This window comes from Ovis aries, chromosome 21, assembly GCF_016772045.2.
Source record: "Ovis aries strain OAR_USU_Benz2616 breed Rambouillet chromosome 21, ARS-UI_Ramb_v3.0, whole genome shotgun sequence".
NCBI classification, from domain to species: domain Eukaryota; kingdom Metazoa; phylum Chordata; class Mammalia; order Artiodactyla; family Bovidae; genus Ovis; species Ovis aries.
In genome coordinates this window covers 38,464,834-38,482,402 of record NC_056074.1, presented here as the reverse complement: position 1 = coordinate 38,482,402, position 17,569 = coordinate 38,464,834, and the positions used below count along the sequence as shown (strand labels likewise).

The 17,569-nt window shown below is 40.2% G+C and overlaps 1 protein-coding gene across 10 annotated transcripts in view; it reads left to right on the top strand.

The window, feature by feature from the left end:
• ATL3 (atlastin GTPase 3) overlaps nt 1-17,569 on the top strand; it is a 43,817-nt gene that overhangs the window by 12,524 nt on the left and 13,724 nt on the right. For all 10 annotated transcript variants that reach the window (XM_004019634.4, XM_042238320.1, XM_060404068.1 and 7 more), the window contains 7 exons: nt 655-869; nt 1,008-1,151; nt 7,647-7,751; nt 8,254-8,304; nt 11,037-11,093; nt 11,917-12,009; nt 12,973-13,111. In XM_004019634.4, coding sequence (XP_004019683.2) covers nt 663-869; nt 1,008-1,151; nt 7,647-7,751; nt 8,254-8,304; nt 11,037-11,093; nt 11,917-12,009; nt 12,973-13,111 — 796 coding nt within the window. In that variant the 5' untranslated portion in view covers nt 655-662. The remainder of the gene's footprint in view (nt 1-654; nt 870-1,007; nt 1,152-7,646; nt 7,752-8,253; nt 8,305-11,036; nt 11,094-11,916; nt 12,010-12,972; nt 13,112-17,569) is intronic.

Sequence of the window (17,569 nt, the reverse complement as noted above, 5' to 3'; positions counted from 1 at the left end):
TTGTTAAGTAATGGTATAGAACCTTTTCGTATGATTATTGACCATTTGGATATCCTTTTTAAATTAAATGCCTGTTCATAATCTTTTGCTTATTACTCTTCTTAAAGGTGGAATAGTTGTCTTTTTCTTTGGGATTTCTCTAATGATTCTGGATATGAGTCCTTTGGATTTAGGTGTTAAAATATTTTCTTTTAGCCTGTAACTTGCATTTTTACTCCCTTAATGATATCTTTTAATGAACAAAAGTCTTAATTTTAGTGAAATCTAATTAATTTGTCTTTTTTTTTTTTAATGGTTGGGTGCATTTGTGCTCTGTTTAAAAACTTTTTACTCTTCCATGCTAATGGCAACCCACTCCAGTACTCTTGCCTGGAAAATTCCATGGATGGAGGAGCCTGGTGGGCTGCAGTCCATGGGGTTGCTAAGAGTCGGACACGACTGAGCGACTTCACTTTCACTTTTCACTTTAATGCATTGGAGAAGGCAGTGGCACCCCACTCTAGTATTCTTGCCTGGAGAATCCCAGGGACGGGAGAGCCTGGTGGGCTGCCGTCTATGGGGTTGCATAGGGTCGGACATGACTGGAGCGACTTAGCAGCATGCTAAAAATACATATATTTGAAACTTTTTTTTTTAATCTCTATAACAACATAGGTGATGCTATGGAGAGTGGAAAGCCTTGTCCAGTGCAGGTTGTTTTGGTTCAGAAAGACCAACATTCCTTTGAGCTAGAAGAGAAAGCCTTGGCCAGCATCCTCTTACAGGACCACATCCGAGAGCTTGACGTGGTGGTGGTGTCAGTGGCTGGTGCCTTCCGAAAGGGCAAGTCCTTCTTTCTGGACTTCATGCTACGATACTTATATTTCCAGGTAAGGTAGAGTTACTTCATTTCAAATTGGAAAGTGGAGACTCTTGTGTCCAAAAGAGCAAACTCACCTCATGAGTTATCCTTGATGTGTAAAGTTACTTGAATAAGTTTTAATGGAAATTTCTTATTTCTCCTACAGAAGGAAGGTGGCCATTCAAACTGGTTAGGTGACCCAGAAGAACCGTTGACAGGGTTTTCATGGCGAGGGGGCTCTGACCCAGAAACCACCGGAATTCAGATCTGGAGTGAGGTTTTCACTGTGGAGAAGCCAGGTGGAAAGAAGGTAGGGAAGAAAAAGACTTACAAACTAACAAACAGTGAAATGGAAACTTTGATGTGTAGTCTGATAATCCAGTTAGAATGACTTTTGTCAAAATGATATAAGTTCAAGATTTAAAAATAATGCATGAATGCAGTTTAAAAGGCCAGTGGTAACGGAAGGCTTCTAACATGACCTAGTCCTCCATCTGCTCATTTTCACTTCCAGAGGCTAATGCTCTCAGCTGTTCAGAAGTTACTTTGCATTCTTACATCTGTCAACATTCACTCCACCCACCCCCCCGGCTGTCAGCAGCTCCTCTCATGAGCCTCCTAAGCTTCAGTGCAGAGCTTCTCCCCAGATTTCTTTGTAAGGGTCAGCTGGGGCAAGGTATATGTCTCCTCAAGTGGAAAGAGAGAATTTGGGGTTACGACTGTTTCTTAAATAGACTTTAACCCCTTCCTTCTGTTTTTAGTCTCACCCTAAAGCATGTTTTCACGGTTGTTTGTGCCTCTCATTTTTTGAGTCTTTCCAAGGCTTAAGATTTCGTATCTCCCCTTCACATTGTTCAGTTTCAGTCTTTTCCTTGATGTTAAGTTATTAAATATTTTGGGAGACGGAGAATTGATGCATGACTCTTGATCACTGTTTCCACAGCTTCTGTTTTATTTTATGAATTTCCTTATTATTTCTTTAAATATTTTGTTTCTCTCTGTTTTAGTGAAGTTTCAGGAGAAAGGTATATTAGAAAACCCTCTAATTTTTTTTCAATGCTTAGATATGCATACAAAAAAAATGTATAGCAAAATAGGGAGATTTTTACACTTTTTTTTTTAAAGGAAGAGAATGTAGAGGAATCCCTGGCAGTCCAGTGATTGGGGCTGTGTGATCACTGCCGAGTGCGTACGTTCAGTTCCCGGTCAGAGTACTAAGATCCCATAAGCCGTGGGGGCGAGGGGGTGGGTGGGTAGGAAGAGCCTGGGAGGAGAATGAGGATTTTTTGAAATATAACATTAGAAACTTTTGCTTGGAGGAATCTTTAGATATTATTTTATCCATTCTTTAATTTTTTTAACAGCTTTATTAAGATGCAATTGATATTCCATTTCTCCCCTCCCAACTTTTGAGCTTTTGTCATATATTTTACTGTAATAACGTTGTTTTTATTTTTATTTATGTTTAAATGTTCAGTTATCTTTTAAAGATATTTAAATAATAAGAAAAAAGCCATGTACTTACACACGCAGTTACCATTAACTAACTGTGCTTCACTTTCTGCGTCCAGATTTCTGTTTTTTGTGTTCATTTTTCCTCCCACTTGAAGGACTTCCTTTAATAGTTCTTATAGCGCTACTCTTCTGCTGTGGAAATCTTTTAGCTTTTGTTCTGTGTCTGAAAAGTATTTCACCTTTGTTTTGAAAATAGTTATGCTGGGTATAGAATTCTAGGATGGGAGTTTTATTCTTCAGTGCTTCTGAGATGTCAGTCCCCTGCCTTTTTGCTGACATTGTTTCTGCTGAGAAATCTGTTATTATCCTTATTTTTGTTTGTCTCTGTTTAATGTGTCTTTTTTTGTCTGGTTGCTTAAAAATTTTTTTTCTTTATCTTTTTTTTTTTTAGCAATTTGATTATGACATGTCTGTGTTTTGAGCTTTTTCAATATGCGGATTTATAATTTTTATAAAAATCAAACATTTGGGGGGCCATTGCTTCTTCAAATATTTTTTTGTCCCTTATCCTCTTTGGGGAGTCCTGTTATACATGTATGTCAGTCTGCCTGAAGTTGTCCCGCAGCTCACTGATGCTCCATTCATTGAAAAGATTTTATTTCTCTGTTTCCTTTTGGATAGTTTCTGTTGCTCAGTCTTCTAGTTCACCAATCTTTTAAATCTGTTGTTAATCCCATCTAGTGTATTTTTTTCTTTAAATATCTTTTCTTTATTATTTATTTTCACTGTACTGAGTCTTAATTGTGGCTCACAGGGCCTTTGTCACGGCATAGGGGCTTCTTCGTTGCGGCAGACGTGGTGTCTAGTTTCCTGACCGGGGATTGAACACAGGCCCCCTGCATTGGGAGTGTGGAGTCTTACCCGCTGGACCATCAGGGATGTCCCTCATCTAGCGTGTTTTTCATTTCAGACATTGAGATTTTCATCTTCAGAAGTTTATTTTAGGTCTTTTTTTTTTTAATGTTTTTCATGCCACTTAACTTTTTGAATGTATGAAGTACAGGTATACAGAATACTGTTTTAGAGTCATTTTCTATTTTAAATCTGTGACAGTGATTTTTTTTCTCATTTGGGTGGTATCTTTGCATGCTCATTTGGGTGGTATCTTTGCATGCCTGCAAACTTTTGGTTGGATGCCAGATGTGTGAATTTTAACTAGTTGGATGCTGGATATTTTTGAATTCCCATAAAATACTTAGCTTGTTATATGGGATGCATTTAAGAAACTTGGAAGCTGATGGATCTTTTTGGGTCTCGCTTTTGAATTTAGGGTTTGTTAAATGAGACAGCTGTATCTAAGCTAGAGCTATTTGTTCCTTACTACTGAGGCAAGACTTTAGAATTACAGGGCTTTTGTAGTCTGACTGGAGGGAAGAGGTGCTCTTCTAGGCTCTCTGTGAACAGTGGGTGCTCTTCCCTCTAAGCCTTTTCAATGGCTCTTTCTCCAGCATCAGGTAATTTCCTTACATGAGCTTGTCAAGACTCAGCCGAACACTTGATGGGGACTCTCTGCTTTCTGTGGTGTTCTTTGTCTCTGTAGCCCTCTCCTCTCAGGTGCTGCCTAACAGTCTCGTTGCCTTGGTCTCCCTGACTCTCAGCTGTATTTTCTCAACTCAGGGACTCTGTTGCTCTGCCTGGGTTCCCCCTCCCCGTGCCCTAGCCAGTTAGCTGTGTCACCTGCAGGGCTGACCTCATCTGTTTCCTTTCTCTCAAGAATCATTATCCTTTGTTACCTGATGCCCAGTGTTTTGCAACTGTTGTTTCATAAAGTGTTAGTTGCTCAGTCATGTCTGACTTATTGTGACCCCATGGACTGTTCTGTTCATGTAATTCTCCAGACCACAATACCAGAGTAGGTTGCCATTTCCTTCTCTGGGGGATCTCCCCAACCCAGAGATTGAACCCCGAGTCTCCTGAATTCAGGCAGATTCTTTATTGTCTGAGCCACCAGGGATAGTAATCATCAAATGAATATGTTGTATTTTATTTACCTATCTCCCTGTTGGTGGGCATTTAGATTGTTTCTTTTTTTCATTTTGTAATCCCTGCTGTAGTGAACAACCTGAAACATGTTTTTGTGAGTAATGTGCAAGCATGTCTCCTGGGCACAGTTTTTTGAACTGTGTCCATGACCCAATAAAGAGTAGAGAAATCAATTTATTGCTTATGACCAATTTTTTTTTTCAGATTAGTTATTCATCGTATTTTTTAAAATTAATTAAATAATTTTAATTGGAGGCTAATTACTTTACAATACTGTGGTGGTTTTTGCCATACATTGACATAAATCAGCCATGGGTGTACAGTTCAGTTCAGTCGCTCAGTCGTGTCCAGCTCTTTGCAACCCCATGGACTGCAGCATGCCAGGCCTCCCTGTCCATCATCAGCTCCTGGAGTTTACTCACACTCATGTCCATCGAGTCAGTGATGCCATTCCAGCCATCTCATCCTCTGTAGTCCCCTTCTCCCGCCTTCAGTCTTTCCCAGCATCAGGATCTTTTCAAATAAGTCAGTTCTTCGCATGAGGTGGCCAAAGTATTAGAGTTTCAGCTTTAACATTAGTCCTTCCAGTGAACATTCGGGACTGATCTCCTTTAGGATGGACTGGTTGGATCTCCTTGCTGTCCAAGGGACTCTCAAGAGTCTTCTCCAACACCACAGTTCAAAAGCATCAATTCTTTGGCGCTCAGCTTTCTTTATAGTCCAACTCTCACATCCATACATGACCACTGGAAAAAACATAGCCTTGACTGGCCAGACCTTTGTTGGCAAAGTAATCTCTCTGCTTTTTAGTATGCTGTCTAGATTGATCATAACTTTTCATCCAAAGAGTAAGCGTCTTTTAATTTCATGGCTGCAGTCACCATCTGCAGTGATTTTGGAGCCCCCAAAAATAAAGTCTGTCACTGTTTCCACTGTTTCCCCATCTATTTGCCATGAAGTGATGGGACCAGATGCCATGATCTTAGTTTTCTGAATGTTGAGTTTTAAGCCAACTTTTTCACTCTCCTCTTTCACTTTCATCAAGAGGCTCTTTAGTTGTTCTTCACTTTCTGCCATAAGGGTGGTGTCCTCTGCGTATCTGAGGTGATTGATATTTCTCCCGGCAATCTTGATTCCAGCTTGTGCTTCCTCCAGCCCAGCGTTTCTTGTGGTGTGCTCTGCATATAAGTTAAATAAGCAGAGTGATAGTATATAGCCTTGATGTACTCCTTTTCCTATTTGGAACCAGTCTGTTGTCCCATGTCCAGTTCTAACTGTTACTTCCTGATGTGCATATAGATTTCTTAAGAGGCAGGTCAGGTGGTCTGGTATTCCCATCTCTTTTAAGAATTTTCCGCAGTTTGTTGTGATCCACACAGTCAAAGGCTTTGGCGTAGTCAATAAAGCAGAAGTAGATGTTTTTCTGGAACTCTCTTGCTTTTTCGATGATCCAGCAGATGTTGGCAATTTGATCTCTGGTTCCTCTGCCTTTTCTAAAACCAGCTTGGAAAAAAAAAAAAAAAACCAGCTTGAACATCTGGAAGTTCACGGTTTGCATACTGTTGAAACCTGGCTTGGAGAGTTTTGAACACGGGTGTTCATGTACATGGGGGTACATATGTCCCCCATCCCGAGCCCCCCTCCCACCTCCCTCCCCATCTCATCCCTCTGGGTTGTCCCAGTGCACCAGCTTTGAGTGCCCTGTCTAATGCATCGAACTTGGACTATTATGACCAGTTTTTTAAAAATAAGAACTAGAAAATATTAGAGTATATATAGTACAAATGAAAATTAAGTTTCAGCTTAATACATGTGCACATTTAATTGTAATATAAAATATATTTCTTACTGTGGGTTATAGTGAAAAACATTGGAAAAGCTCTTAAAAGTGGAATTACTGGGTCTGAGAATACCCATGTCCTCTATTTCTCACTATTGTCAAACTGTTCCTGAAGGTCGTTAGGGCATTTTACTATTCCACTACATGATATGTGAATACCATTTCCCTCCAAATACCCAGCACTTTAAGTGTATATATGACTCCCACTCCTCAAAGAGCTTCTCTTTAGTATTTCTTCTTTTTCCCTCTAGTTAGCCTCCTTTTTCTTATTAGCAGATGTTATGATTTTCTTTTTCATTGAAATATAATTTGCCTACAATAAAATCCATCCTTTCAAAGTGTGTAATTCAGTTATTTTTAGTACACTCACAAGGCTGTGCAAATATTACCATGTAACGCCAGAACATTTTCATCACCTCCAAAAAATAACTCGGTCACATCCCTTTTCCCTCTTCTCCCAGCCCCTGGCCACAACCGATCTCCTTTCCTCTTCATGTTTGCTGTTTCATACAAATGGAATTGTATAAATATGGGTCTTTTGTATGACCTCTTCCAGCCAGCCCAGTGCCCTCAAGGCCCTACCGTGACGTAACATGTATTGAGACTTGACTTACTTCCATGGTAAAATAGTCCAGTGTATGGATATCTACTCCATTTTGCTTATCTGTTCATCAGTCAGACAACATTTAGCCTGTTTCTGTACCTTGGTTATTGTGGATAATGCTGCAGTGAGTGTGGGAGTACAGGTATCTTTTCAATTATAGGAAGTTATGTAGGGATGGTAGATACTACATCTTTTTTTTTAACATTTTACATAAATCTCCCTTTGAAGGTGGGACTGGGTCATTAAGTTCTTTTTGGAAAGAATGAGGCTTCATGAAACCTGGTTACATAGAGTGAATGATAGCTTTGATTCTGTTGCTTTCATTTGGCATCTGTGGTGTGGTCTCTTTTTTGTAAAGATTGAAATAAATGTTTGTTTTTCTTTTATCAAGTGACCAGAAAACCCTATAAATAAAAGAGAAGTATTCAGCTTTGCAGGGAAATGCCAACAAGGCCATATGTTTTATTTTTATTGGATAAAGCCTGAGTTTAAACTAAGTCAGTATTTTAAATTTGTTTTTCCTCAACAAAAACATCCTCAGGACTGGCTTGGAAAGTGAGCTAATTGGCTTCAACATTTGGCTGTCTTAATTGTTAGGGTGATTTTGCTCTCTGATCATATTGCTCTGTACACCTCTGTTCTGTCAGAGCAGATAATCTTTTCCAGCAAAGTTCTCTGGTCAGAAAAAAACCAAGGCATCCAAATACTTATCTTTATTGAAAAAAATCTGCATGTAAGTGGACCCATGTGGTTCAAACCCATGTCGTTCAAGGGTTAACTGTAATTGTGCTTTTCTGATAGAACCTGCAAGCATGTGCTTCCCCCTTCTCACTTGAACATATTTGTGTGTGTGTGTTTTATAGGTGGCAGTTGTTCTGATGGATACCCAGGGGGCATTTGACAGCCAGTCCACTGTGAAAGACTGTGCTACCATCTTCGCTCTGAGCACCATGACTAGCTCTGTTCAGGTAAGACCACTTGACTAGGAAAACATTTTGTAGAAGAAATGGGATAAAGAGGACACATCTAGTTTCAGCTCTTGTTCTGTTATCAGAATTCCTATGGTGACATGAAAATGTTCTTTTTATACTACAGATATCAGTGAAGCTCTTATAAGTTCAAGAAGCAGCCAAAATTATTAATATTTTTCCACTTTGGTCATAATATAGTTATTCCAGGAGAAGTCTGAAAAGTGGAAATTGAAGTTAAATCAGTTGCATTATATGGGAAATGTAGACTTGGTGTAAAAAAGTAAGAAAATTGTATTTTGAACTATAAAGGAAGAATTATGCGATTTCAGCCTTATATGCATAGTTCTCCAAAAAGACGGATAATATTACTGTTCAAACAGACCTCGTGTTCCTATATGCAGACCTTTGACTGTACAAGCTTCTGTTCACTGCTTTAGACTTACTTGATATTCATCTGAAGTAGACTAGAGTAGTATCAATCTGAATTTTTGTTTTCTAGATTTATAATTTGTCCCAGAACATTCAAGAAGATGACCTTCAACAGCTGCAGGTATGTATTCCTCATAAAAATGTTAATAATGTCATTTGGAAGTTTTGAGGCCGAGGTGCATTTTAGAACTGAGTAGTTTCAGCAGAAGATTGAAGCGTGGAGGAAGGTGTGGGCTCGTGGTAACCCTTCACTCGGTGTATCTTTGATTGGAGTGGTCAGGGATGCTCTTACTGAGTTAAGCAGGGGACCGAAAAAAGTGAGCAGGTAAATCCTGCAGATATTTTGGGGGGAAAGTGGTGCAGGGAAGGAAGCAGCAGGAAGGCAGAGCGTGAGGGGTGGGGTGTACTTGGTGGGGTCCAGGGACAGCACGGAGGCCAGCGGGTGGGGTTGGAGGATGAGACAGGAGACGGGCGAGTGGCAAAGTCAGAGAGGCGGGCGCTCGGCTTCCAGTGATGCCCTGCTTTGTAAGGACTTGGGCTCTTCCTCTGGGTGAGATGGGAGCCGTGTTTTGATCAGAGGAGTGATATTGCTTGACATGTGATAAAAGGATCATGGTGACTGTTGTGTTTATAGAGTATATTTTTAGAGGTGCAATAATGCATTCAGTGAGACTGCTTATGAACCTACTGCAATAATTCAAGTGAGGCTAAATAAATTAATATTTATAAAAGGCATAGGGTCATTGCCTGGAAAATAGTATGTGCTTAACATGTGCTACCTGTTACTTATTAAACCTGTTACTGTTATTAGTCATTGTCCTCTCTTCTCCGTAGCAGCAGTTCTTACACATTTTTCCTATAAAATCCTCTTCATTGGGTATCCCAGAGTTGGATGCAGTCTGGCATGCTTCTCGAATTCTACTCCTCCCACTGGCATTCAAGAAATATATCAGAATATGAGAGTGAGGGTGTCATTTATTATAGAGATTACCTTGAATTAGTTTTAATTTATATTCCTTTAAAAAAAAAAAACTCCACAATTTTGGCTCTTAATGTTACTGTTAGCAGTTACTTGTACTTCATAATTGGTGGTTCTACACCAGTGCCATGATTTGGTGGTTGAGAGCTGTTGCTCTGTGATACGTATTCGTCAAAACTTGTGTTTGATACCTTTTCACCTGAAACTGACCCCTTTCTAAGCTCCTTTCTTTCACACATTTTTTGGAATACCTAATTTGTGTGAGGGCTTCCCTGGTGGATCGGTGGTAAAGAATCCACCTGCCAGTGCAGGAGACGTGAGTTTGATCCCTGGGTCAGGAAGATCCCCTGGAGAAGGAAATGGTAGCCCAGTCCAGTATTCTTGCCTGGGAAATCCCACAGACAGAGGAACCTGGCGGGCTACAGTCTGTGGGGTCGCAAAGAGTCGGACTTGACTGAGCAGCTAAACGACAGCAACAGCAATTAGTGTGAGGCAGTGGGCCAGGTGCTGTAGATGCACTGGTGTGTGAGGCACACTTGATTCCTTATGGATGTTGTGGTCCAGTCAGTGAGAGGGTGCAGGAATGACTAGGCACGAGTGATGTGTCAGGACGACTGCACACACGTCAGAGTGCCACAACCTGGGTGGCTTAAAACAGTAGAAATGTATCATCTCACCGTTGGGGAAGCTGGAAGTGATATGTGTATATCATATATATACAGACTTCCACCCATTTCCTTAGTCATTAGCCCCGCTCCCTCACCTCTTCTTTCAGGGTAACTGGCGCTTTAATTTCTGAGCCTTTCAGGAATTCTGCTCAGAGACTCTGCTTGTTACTTTTTGGCCCCTGCCTCATAGATTTCTTATTCTTAGCGGGGTGGAGAAAGCCAAAACCCAAGGCAGTTCTCATTTGTTCTCTTTCTAGAATGTGACAACTCTTCTTTTTCATACCCTTTCTCTTCCTCTCTGTCCTGTGAGTTTATAACTTTTGCACTTCATTTTGCTATACTTTTCGGTGCAGCTGCATGAAGAAATAGAGGTAAATGTGTAAACCCTAAATTGAAAGAATTCCTTCATTGGGTCTTCCGAATGGCATGCATCCTACAGGTCTGGCACATGCTGTCCTCGGTGCTGGAGGTCCCATAGTGCACAGAGCATCCCTGCCCTCATGGACTTTAAATGCTAGTAGTGAAGACAGACATTAATCAAGATGAGTAAAGGTATAGTGTGTTAGATAGACAAGTGAGAAGAAAAATTTGAAAGGACACAGGATAGGAAATCCTGGGTGGAGAGGTGTAGTGTTTTTAGGTAGACGGCCATGGGAGGCTTCATTAGGAAGGAGTCATTGGAGTGAATACCTGAAGGAGTGATGTAGCTGTTCAGGTGTTTGGGGGGAAGGACGTTGCAGGCAGAAGGAGGCATCTAGGATGGCAGTGCATGTAGCAAGTTTGAGGAACGTCAAGGAGGGCAGTGTGGCCAGATCACACTGCAGGGTCTGGCTTTTATTCGCAGTGAGGTTGAAGGCTTTCGAGCAGAGACATCATGTGGTCTAACGTTGCGTATAACAGAGCCACTGTGGCCGCTGTGTTGAGGAGAGTCTGTGGGGCTGACACAGTGGGAAGCTATCGCAATATTCTGAGCCATGTGGAAGTTGCACGTGGTTGGATTTTGGGTTTGCTAATGAATTGGAGTGAGGAATTTCTGAGAGAGAAATAGTCTAGATTATTTTAAGATTTGTGACTCCTGTGGGAGTGTAGAATTTTGGTCTCATATAAGTAGTATTCAGTCTGTTAAAAGAATTATTTGCTAAAGAACAGCCATTAAAATACTCCATGTAATATTGCCTTACAAACCATAACGCTTCTTTTTTAAAGCTCTTCACAGAATATGGTCGTCTGGCGATGGATGAAATTTTCCAAAAACCCTTCCAGGTAGGCTGTTAACTGTAAATATAAGTCACATCTTTGTTTTAGTTCATAGATGAGCAAACTATAATCCACAGGCCAAATATGGCCAGCTGCCTGTTTTTATATGACCTGTGAGTTAGGAATGGTTTTTTTTTTAATATTTTTAAATGGTTGAAAAAAATCAAAAGAGAAATAATATTTCATGGTATGTGGAAATAATCTGAAATTTAAATGTCAGTTGGCCATAGTGAAGGTTTTATTGGAACACAGCTACACTGATTTGTATTGCCTATGGCTGCTTTTTGCTACAACAGTCTGAAATATTTACTCTCTGGCCCTTTACAGAAAACGTTTGCTGACCCCAGCTTTAGCTAAATTGCTTTATGAGGATGAGAATGCACAGTAACCTCAGTAAGATTAAAAGATCTCTAAGCATTATTTTTTATTTTAGTTTCTTTTCCTGTCTGATATTAACAGATCTCATTTTATGATTAGCTAGTGCTCTTTTTTTCCTTGTCCTTCATCATAGTCTTCATACTTGCATTTTGAGCAGACCCCCGAATGTAGCATTTTCCCATCAGTCTGTTTTCATCAATCTCTTCCTCTTAGCCCATGAGGACAAAAATATTAGATGGGATATACTGACCTCCCAAATGGCTTATACATGTCCTTCTAGTCTTTATAGGGTTTCTAAGACATTACAGGGTAGGATTAGGTAGATAAATCCTTTAGCACATTTTCTTGCCCCTTTTGAAGAAGGTGGCATTTTGCAAAGAAGTGTTTCAGTGGTTATTTTGAAAATACATTTATGCAGTTTTATAATGCATTCTGCTCTTTTTCTAAATAGACACTGATGTTCCTGGTTCGAGACTGGAGTTTCCCTTATGAATACAACTATGGATTACAGGGAGGAATGTCATTTTTGGAAAAGCGTCTACAGGTAAATAGAAATATAGTCTTCTGAGGAAGTACCTAAAAGTAGTGATAACTTTCTCATTTGCCTTTAGCAAATATTTAAATACTTTGCTTCAAATATTTAAAGTATTTAAATATTGTAATACTTTAGCAAAGTATTTAAAGGGATTCCCTCTTAGCTCAGTTGGTAAAGAATCTGCCTGCAATGCGCAGGAGACCTGGGTTCAAGTCCTGGATCAGGAAGATCCTCTGGACAAAGAAATGGCAACCTATTCCAGTATTCTTGTCTGGGAAATCCCATGGACAGAGATATCTGGCCGGCTACAGTCCGTGGGGGTCACAGGAGTAAGACACGACTTAGCAACTAAACCACTCTCCACCACTGTATTTAAAGCAGATTATGGAAAGTTACATTGTGCGTTAAATACTTAGGAATATTAATTAGCACAAACTGATATTATTCACGGTAAGGTTATAGAACCCGTGTATGTAACTCACAGGGATTGGAGAGAAAAACCCCAGGCAAAAGCCCAAACTTTGATTGCAATTTCCATTTCACAATTCACATGTGAGTCTATATGTGCTTTTGGTTTCTGGTGTGAATACAAACAGGCTTAGCCTGTTTTCCAAAATTAAAACACAGGGGTCCTTTGTCAGTTACTGCTCACTGGTGCCCACAAGCCTTTCCTTGTCCTTTGTGCCCACAAGCCTTTCCTTATTCTTCCTAAGTCTTGTGCAATACTCTTTTAAGAAAGTCTTTAGTACCTGTTCTTTGATAGCTCTAGGAGCCAAGCTATAGTTATAATCAAATTTGTGCATTTATTGCTTCTCAGGGTTCTGAGGTTTCTCATTGGATTTCTCATTGGACAGCACCTGGGCCACTATGATCTTTTAGAGTTGGAACATCTTCTTCCCTTTGTCCTATACTAGTGAGTGCTGGTTAGGAAAAACACATGGTCGTTTGTAAACTGTTGGCCTTTATCGGCAGGTAAAAGAGCATCAGCATGAAGAAATTCAGAATGTCCGGAATCACATCCATTCCTGTTTCTCCAGCGTCTCCTGTTTTCTGCTACCACATCCGGGACTCCAGGTGGCCACAAGCCCTGACTTTGATGGCAAATTGAAAGGTGTGTTGCAAATGATGTTATTTATACATGTGATTTTTATCTTTGGAATTAAAAAGAGTGACCAGAAAATATCAATTGTGAATAGTAAGTCCTTAACAGAAATACTGTGTTCTTTTAGAAAGAATAGTGTTTAGAGTCTAGTTCAGTGTTTTCCTCTTGCCTTAGTGTGACCATCAGAATTATATTATCTTAGTTTCTCCATCTGAAATGGTTGTGGTAATACCCATTAATGATCTTTCTAAGAATGATGTTGTGATTCCTGGTTTACAAGAGATAAAAATGCTAGGTAAAGGAAGACTTAACATTAGTCAGCTCATTTTTATGAAGTAAAACTAAAGTCCCAAACAAAGGTAGTATGATGCACGGCAAGGCTGTTGTTTTCATCTTACTTGTGATTATAGCAAACTTGATGCTGGGTCGTGAGTTACTATCAGGAAGTGCTAACCAGACGGTAGCTTAGGGAAATCAGAGGCGGGACTCTTGGGTTCCACTGTCTTATTTTTGATCCTTCCTCACTGAAACCTTGAGTCGTTTGATGGCTGGTCCTCAGTCTACCCATGGGTTTAACCAAGCACTTTTGTTTAGTTCAATCACTAAGTCCAGTCTGACTATTTTTGCGACCCCATGGACTGTAGCCCACCAGACTCCTCTGTTCAGGGGATTTCCTAGCAAGAATCCTGAAGAGGGTGGTCATTTCCTTCTCTAGGGGATATTTCTGATCCCCTGAGATTGAACCCACGTCTCCTGCATTGGCAGGTGGATTCTTTATCACTGAGCCACCAGGGAAGCCCATTTGAGCTTCTTAGGTTCCTAGTAAAATTGAAATAATAATAGCTGCCATTTTTAAAGGCCATTTGTATTCCCAGTGGTCAGTCTCTGCAGGCTGCTGTGACAAAATACCATAGACTGGGTAGTTTATAGAAAATAGAAATTCATTTCTCATGGTTCTGGAGGCTGGATTTCCAAGATCTGAGTGCCAGCAGGATCCGGTGAGGTGGTCTTTCTGGCCTCAGAACGTCTGGTTGTATCCTCTTAGGGGGAATGGGCTAGAGAGCATGGTAGGATCTCTTTCACAGGAGCACTGATCCCACCTGGCTTCACTCCCATGACCTAATCACTTCCCAAAGGCTCCGCCTACTAATACTATCACCTTTAGGGGTTAGAATTTCAACATGTGAGTTTTGGAAGGACACAGATATTCAGACCATAGCAGCAACACTATGTGGAGTAGGAAATGGCAGCCCACTCCAGTATTCTTGTGGAGAATCCCAAGGACAGAGGAGCCTAGTAGGCTGCAGTCCATGGGGTCGCAAAGAGTCAGACACAACTAGAGTGACTAGCACCAACACTGCGCTAGTTACTTTTAGACTTAATGCTCCCAGTAATTCCATGGAACTGATATTATTGCCTTTATCTTACAAATGAAGAAACTGGCTTAGAAAAGTTACATAACTTGCTCAGAGTACTCAGCTAGTAGGTGGTAGGGCAGAGATCCACGTCCAGATCCTTCTTGCTCAAAGCTGTAGTGTGCTAGAACAGAAGTTCTCCTGTACTGGGCAAGTCACTTAGAGGATTTATACTGCTTAGTTACTAGAACTTGCCTTGTGAAGTGGAAGTTTTTTATTACTTTGTATTAAACATAAAATGCATAATTTTCAATTTATGTAACTCAGTGGATTCAAGAAAGTTAATATGCTCATTCAGCTTAAGATTTACATTCCAGCTGGTCTTATTATTGCAAAAAAAAAAATTGAGTCTGAAAGGCTTACTTTTACCTTCTGTTTGCCGCCTGTGTGACATTTTATGTAGTTGGCAGCTTTCCTGAGTGGGAAACTTTCATAGCCTATAGGTTGGCAGTTCAGAAACCCAAGGTGGGGTCTGCCTTTGGAGAGAAATCTGCTCAGGCAACACTGGTGCTGAAACAAGAGCAGCTGTGAGGGAATTCTCTGAGTTGCTGCTGCTGCTGCTGCTAAGTCACGTCAGTCGTGTCCGACTCTGTGCGACCCCATAGACAGCAGCCCAACAGGCTCCTCTGTCCTTGGGATTCTCCAGGCAAGAACACTGGAGTTGATTCTCTGAGTCGAGTAGGTGAGAAAGTTGAGTTTGTAGGTGAGGTGTTCTTTAGGATTTTAACCCTCCATTATTAGACATGCATTTACCAAATCTGAGCTCTGGTATATTTATCACTGGTAGGGAAGCTATCCAGTGGAATCTTAACTGAAGATGGTTAAGAGAGGATGGGTGGAAGTAACTCCTCATACCTTTTGTCTTGCTTTAGGGTTGTTTCAGGTTATTGGGCATCAGTTCAGTTCAGTTCAGTTGCTCAGTCGTGTCCGACTCTTTGCAACCCCGTGAATCGCAGCACGCCAGGCCTCCCTGTCCATCACCAACTCCCGGAGTTCACCCAGACTCATGTGCATCGAGTTGGTGATGCCATCCAGCCATCTCATCCTCTGTCGTCCCCTTCTCCTCCTGCCCCAAATCCCTCCCAGCATCAGGGTCTTTTCCAGTGAGTCAACTCTTCGCACGAGGTGGCCAGAGTATTGGAGTTTCAGCCTCAGCATCAGTCCTTCCAGTGAACACCCAGGACTGGTCTCCTTTAGGGTGGACAGGTTGGATCTCCTTACGAGTAACATACATAATATACAAACATGACATTCCTCCATATTATTCAACATCTAAATATTTCAGAATATTCTGTTTTAAAATTAATTTTCATCATGTTATTCTAGGGAACAGGAAGAGCCTTTTACAGTTCCCTAACCTTGACTTTTGAAATTTTCTATCACCCTTGGGTATGTATTTTGTTAGTTTCCTAGGAACTGCTGTAAAAAAAATGCCATAAACTAGGTTTCTTAAAGAAATTTATCCGCTAACAGTTCAGGAGAGCAGAATTCCAAAATCAGGGTGTTGTCAGGCTAGGCTCCTCCTGGAGGCTCTTGAGGGGAATCTGTCCTGTCCTTCTCTTGGTGGTCGCTGGCAGTCCTTGGAACCACTTGGCTTTAGTTTCATCACTCTGCTCTCTGCCTCTGTGGTCACATGGCCACCTTCTCTGTTCTCTCTTCTTGCAAGGACACTGCTCTTTGAATTTAGGTCCCACTTTCATCCAGTATGATCTCAACTTATCACGTCTGTAAAGCCTCTATGTTTAAATAAGATCACATTCTGAGATTCCAGATAGACATGCATTTTAGTGGGGGACACTCCAGAGTACACAGATTTACAGGTATGAAGGGTTTGTCACTAAACATTAAGGGTGCTAAGCTTCATATTATAAAATAGGGAACAAATTCTATATAAGCAACCCTTAGTCTTATAATTATTCACTATGCGTGATAAAACACATTTTTAGGGTTAAAATCCTCTTTTACTACATGGAAAGGCAAGTCCCAAAGGAAGAAATATAGATGGTCAAGGCATAATTCATGAAAATATGTGTTGCCTACAATAATCAAGAAAGTGCAGATGTGTTGGTACAAATTTGTATAGTCTGTACCACAGTAGCAGCATTGTAGATGTTCACAACTTTTGATCCAGTATTTCACTTTTAGGAAATTTTCCTAGGAATTTCCTAAGGAATTATGCATATGTAAGTAGATAAAAATATGTGGACAAGAATAGTACCCCTGTTGCATTATTATAACAGTGAACTATTGGAAGCAACCCAAATATATATTTCTGAGGAATTGATTCAATTACGGTACATCTCACAAAGGGCTGAAAATAAATCATTTAAAAGGAAAAAATAGATAGATGGATCCATCTGTATTTACATAGAAAGATGTTCATGATATGTTGTTAAATGTGGAAAGTGCAGAGTAGCATATATTGTATGATCCTAAGGATTTAAAACTGAATATTTATGAGGTTGTTTTTTAAAAAGGAAGGTTTTGAGAAATAAAAATTTCCTTTGTTTATTTCACTTAAAAAATATGTTAATAGTTTGCCGTTGTGTGTCTGTTAAGGAAACTGTAGTCATTAGGAGGGTTGTTGATGAATTCTTGTTAGCTCTGCAAAGGTATATGTATGTGGGTATTTGTAATTTTAGGGAACCTTTAAAACAAGATATTGAAGGGTTTTGAGTGAAGAGCAAATTGAGGATGTTACATTGCAAGTAGTGTGAGACTTGTGAATATTTGGCAAGTAAGTGCTTGGCTGAGAAGCACATAAACTTCGTTGTGGGGGACCTTTAAGTAGAGTTGATAACATTTCTCTGAGTTAAAAAAATTACCTAGACATTGTATTTTCTCAAGTATATACTTGTACATTGACTTGGTTGAGATCCTGCAGCTCTGCTCTATATAACCTGGATAAGACATTAGCCTGAGAATGTTTAGGGGTAATCCAGAAAAAGACCTTCATGTAGTTTTTGTAGAACATTTAAATTTATTAAGAACTGTATTCTGAAGCTGTTTCTGCAAATGTTCCCCTAATTACTTCAGGGATTGTTTTACTGGT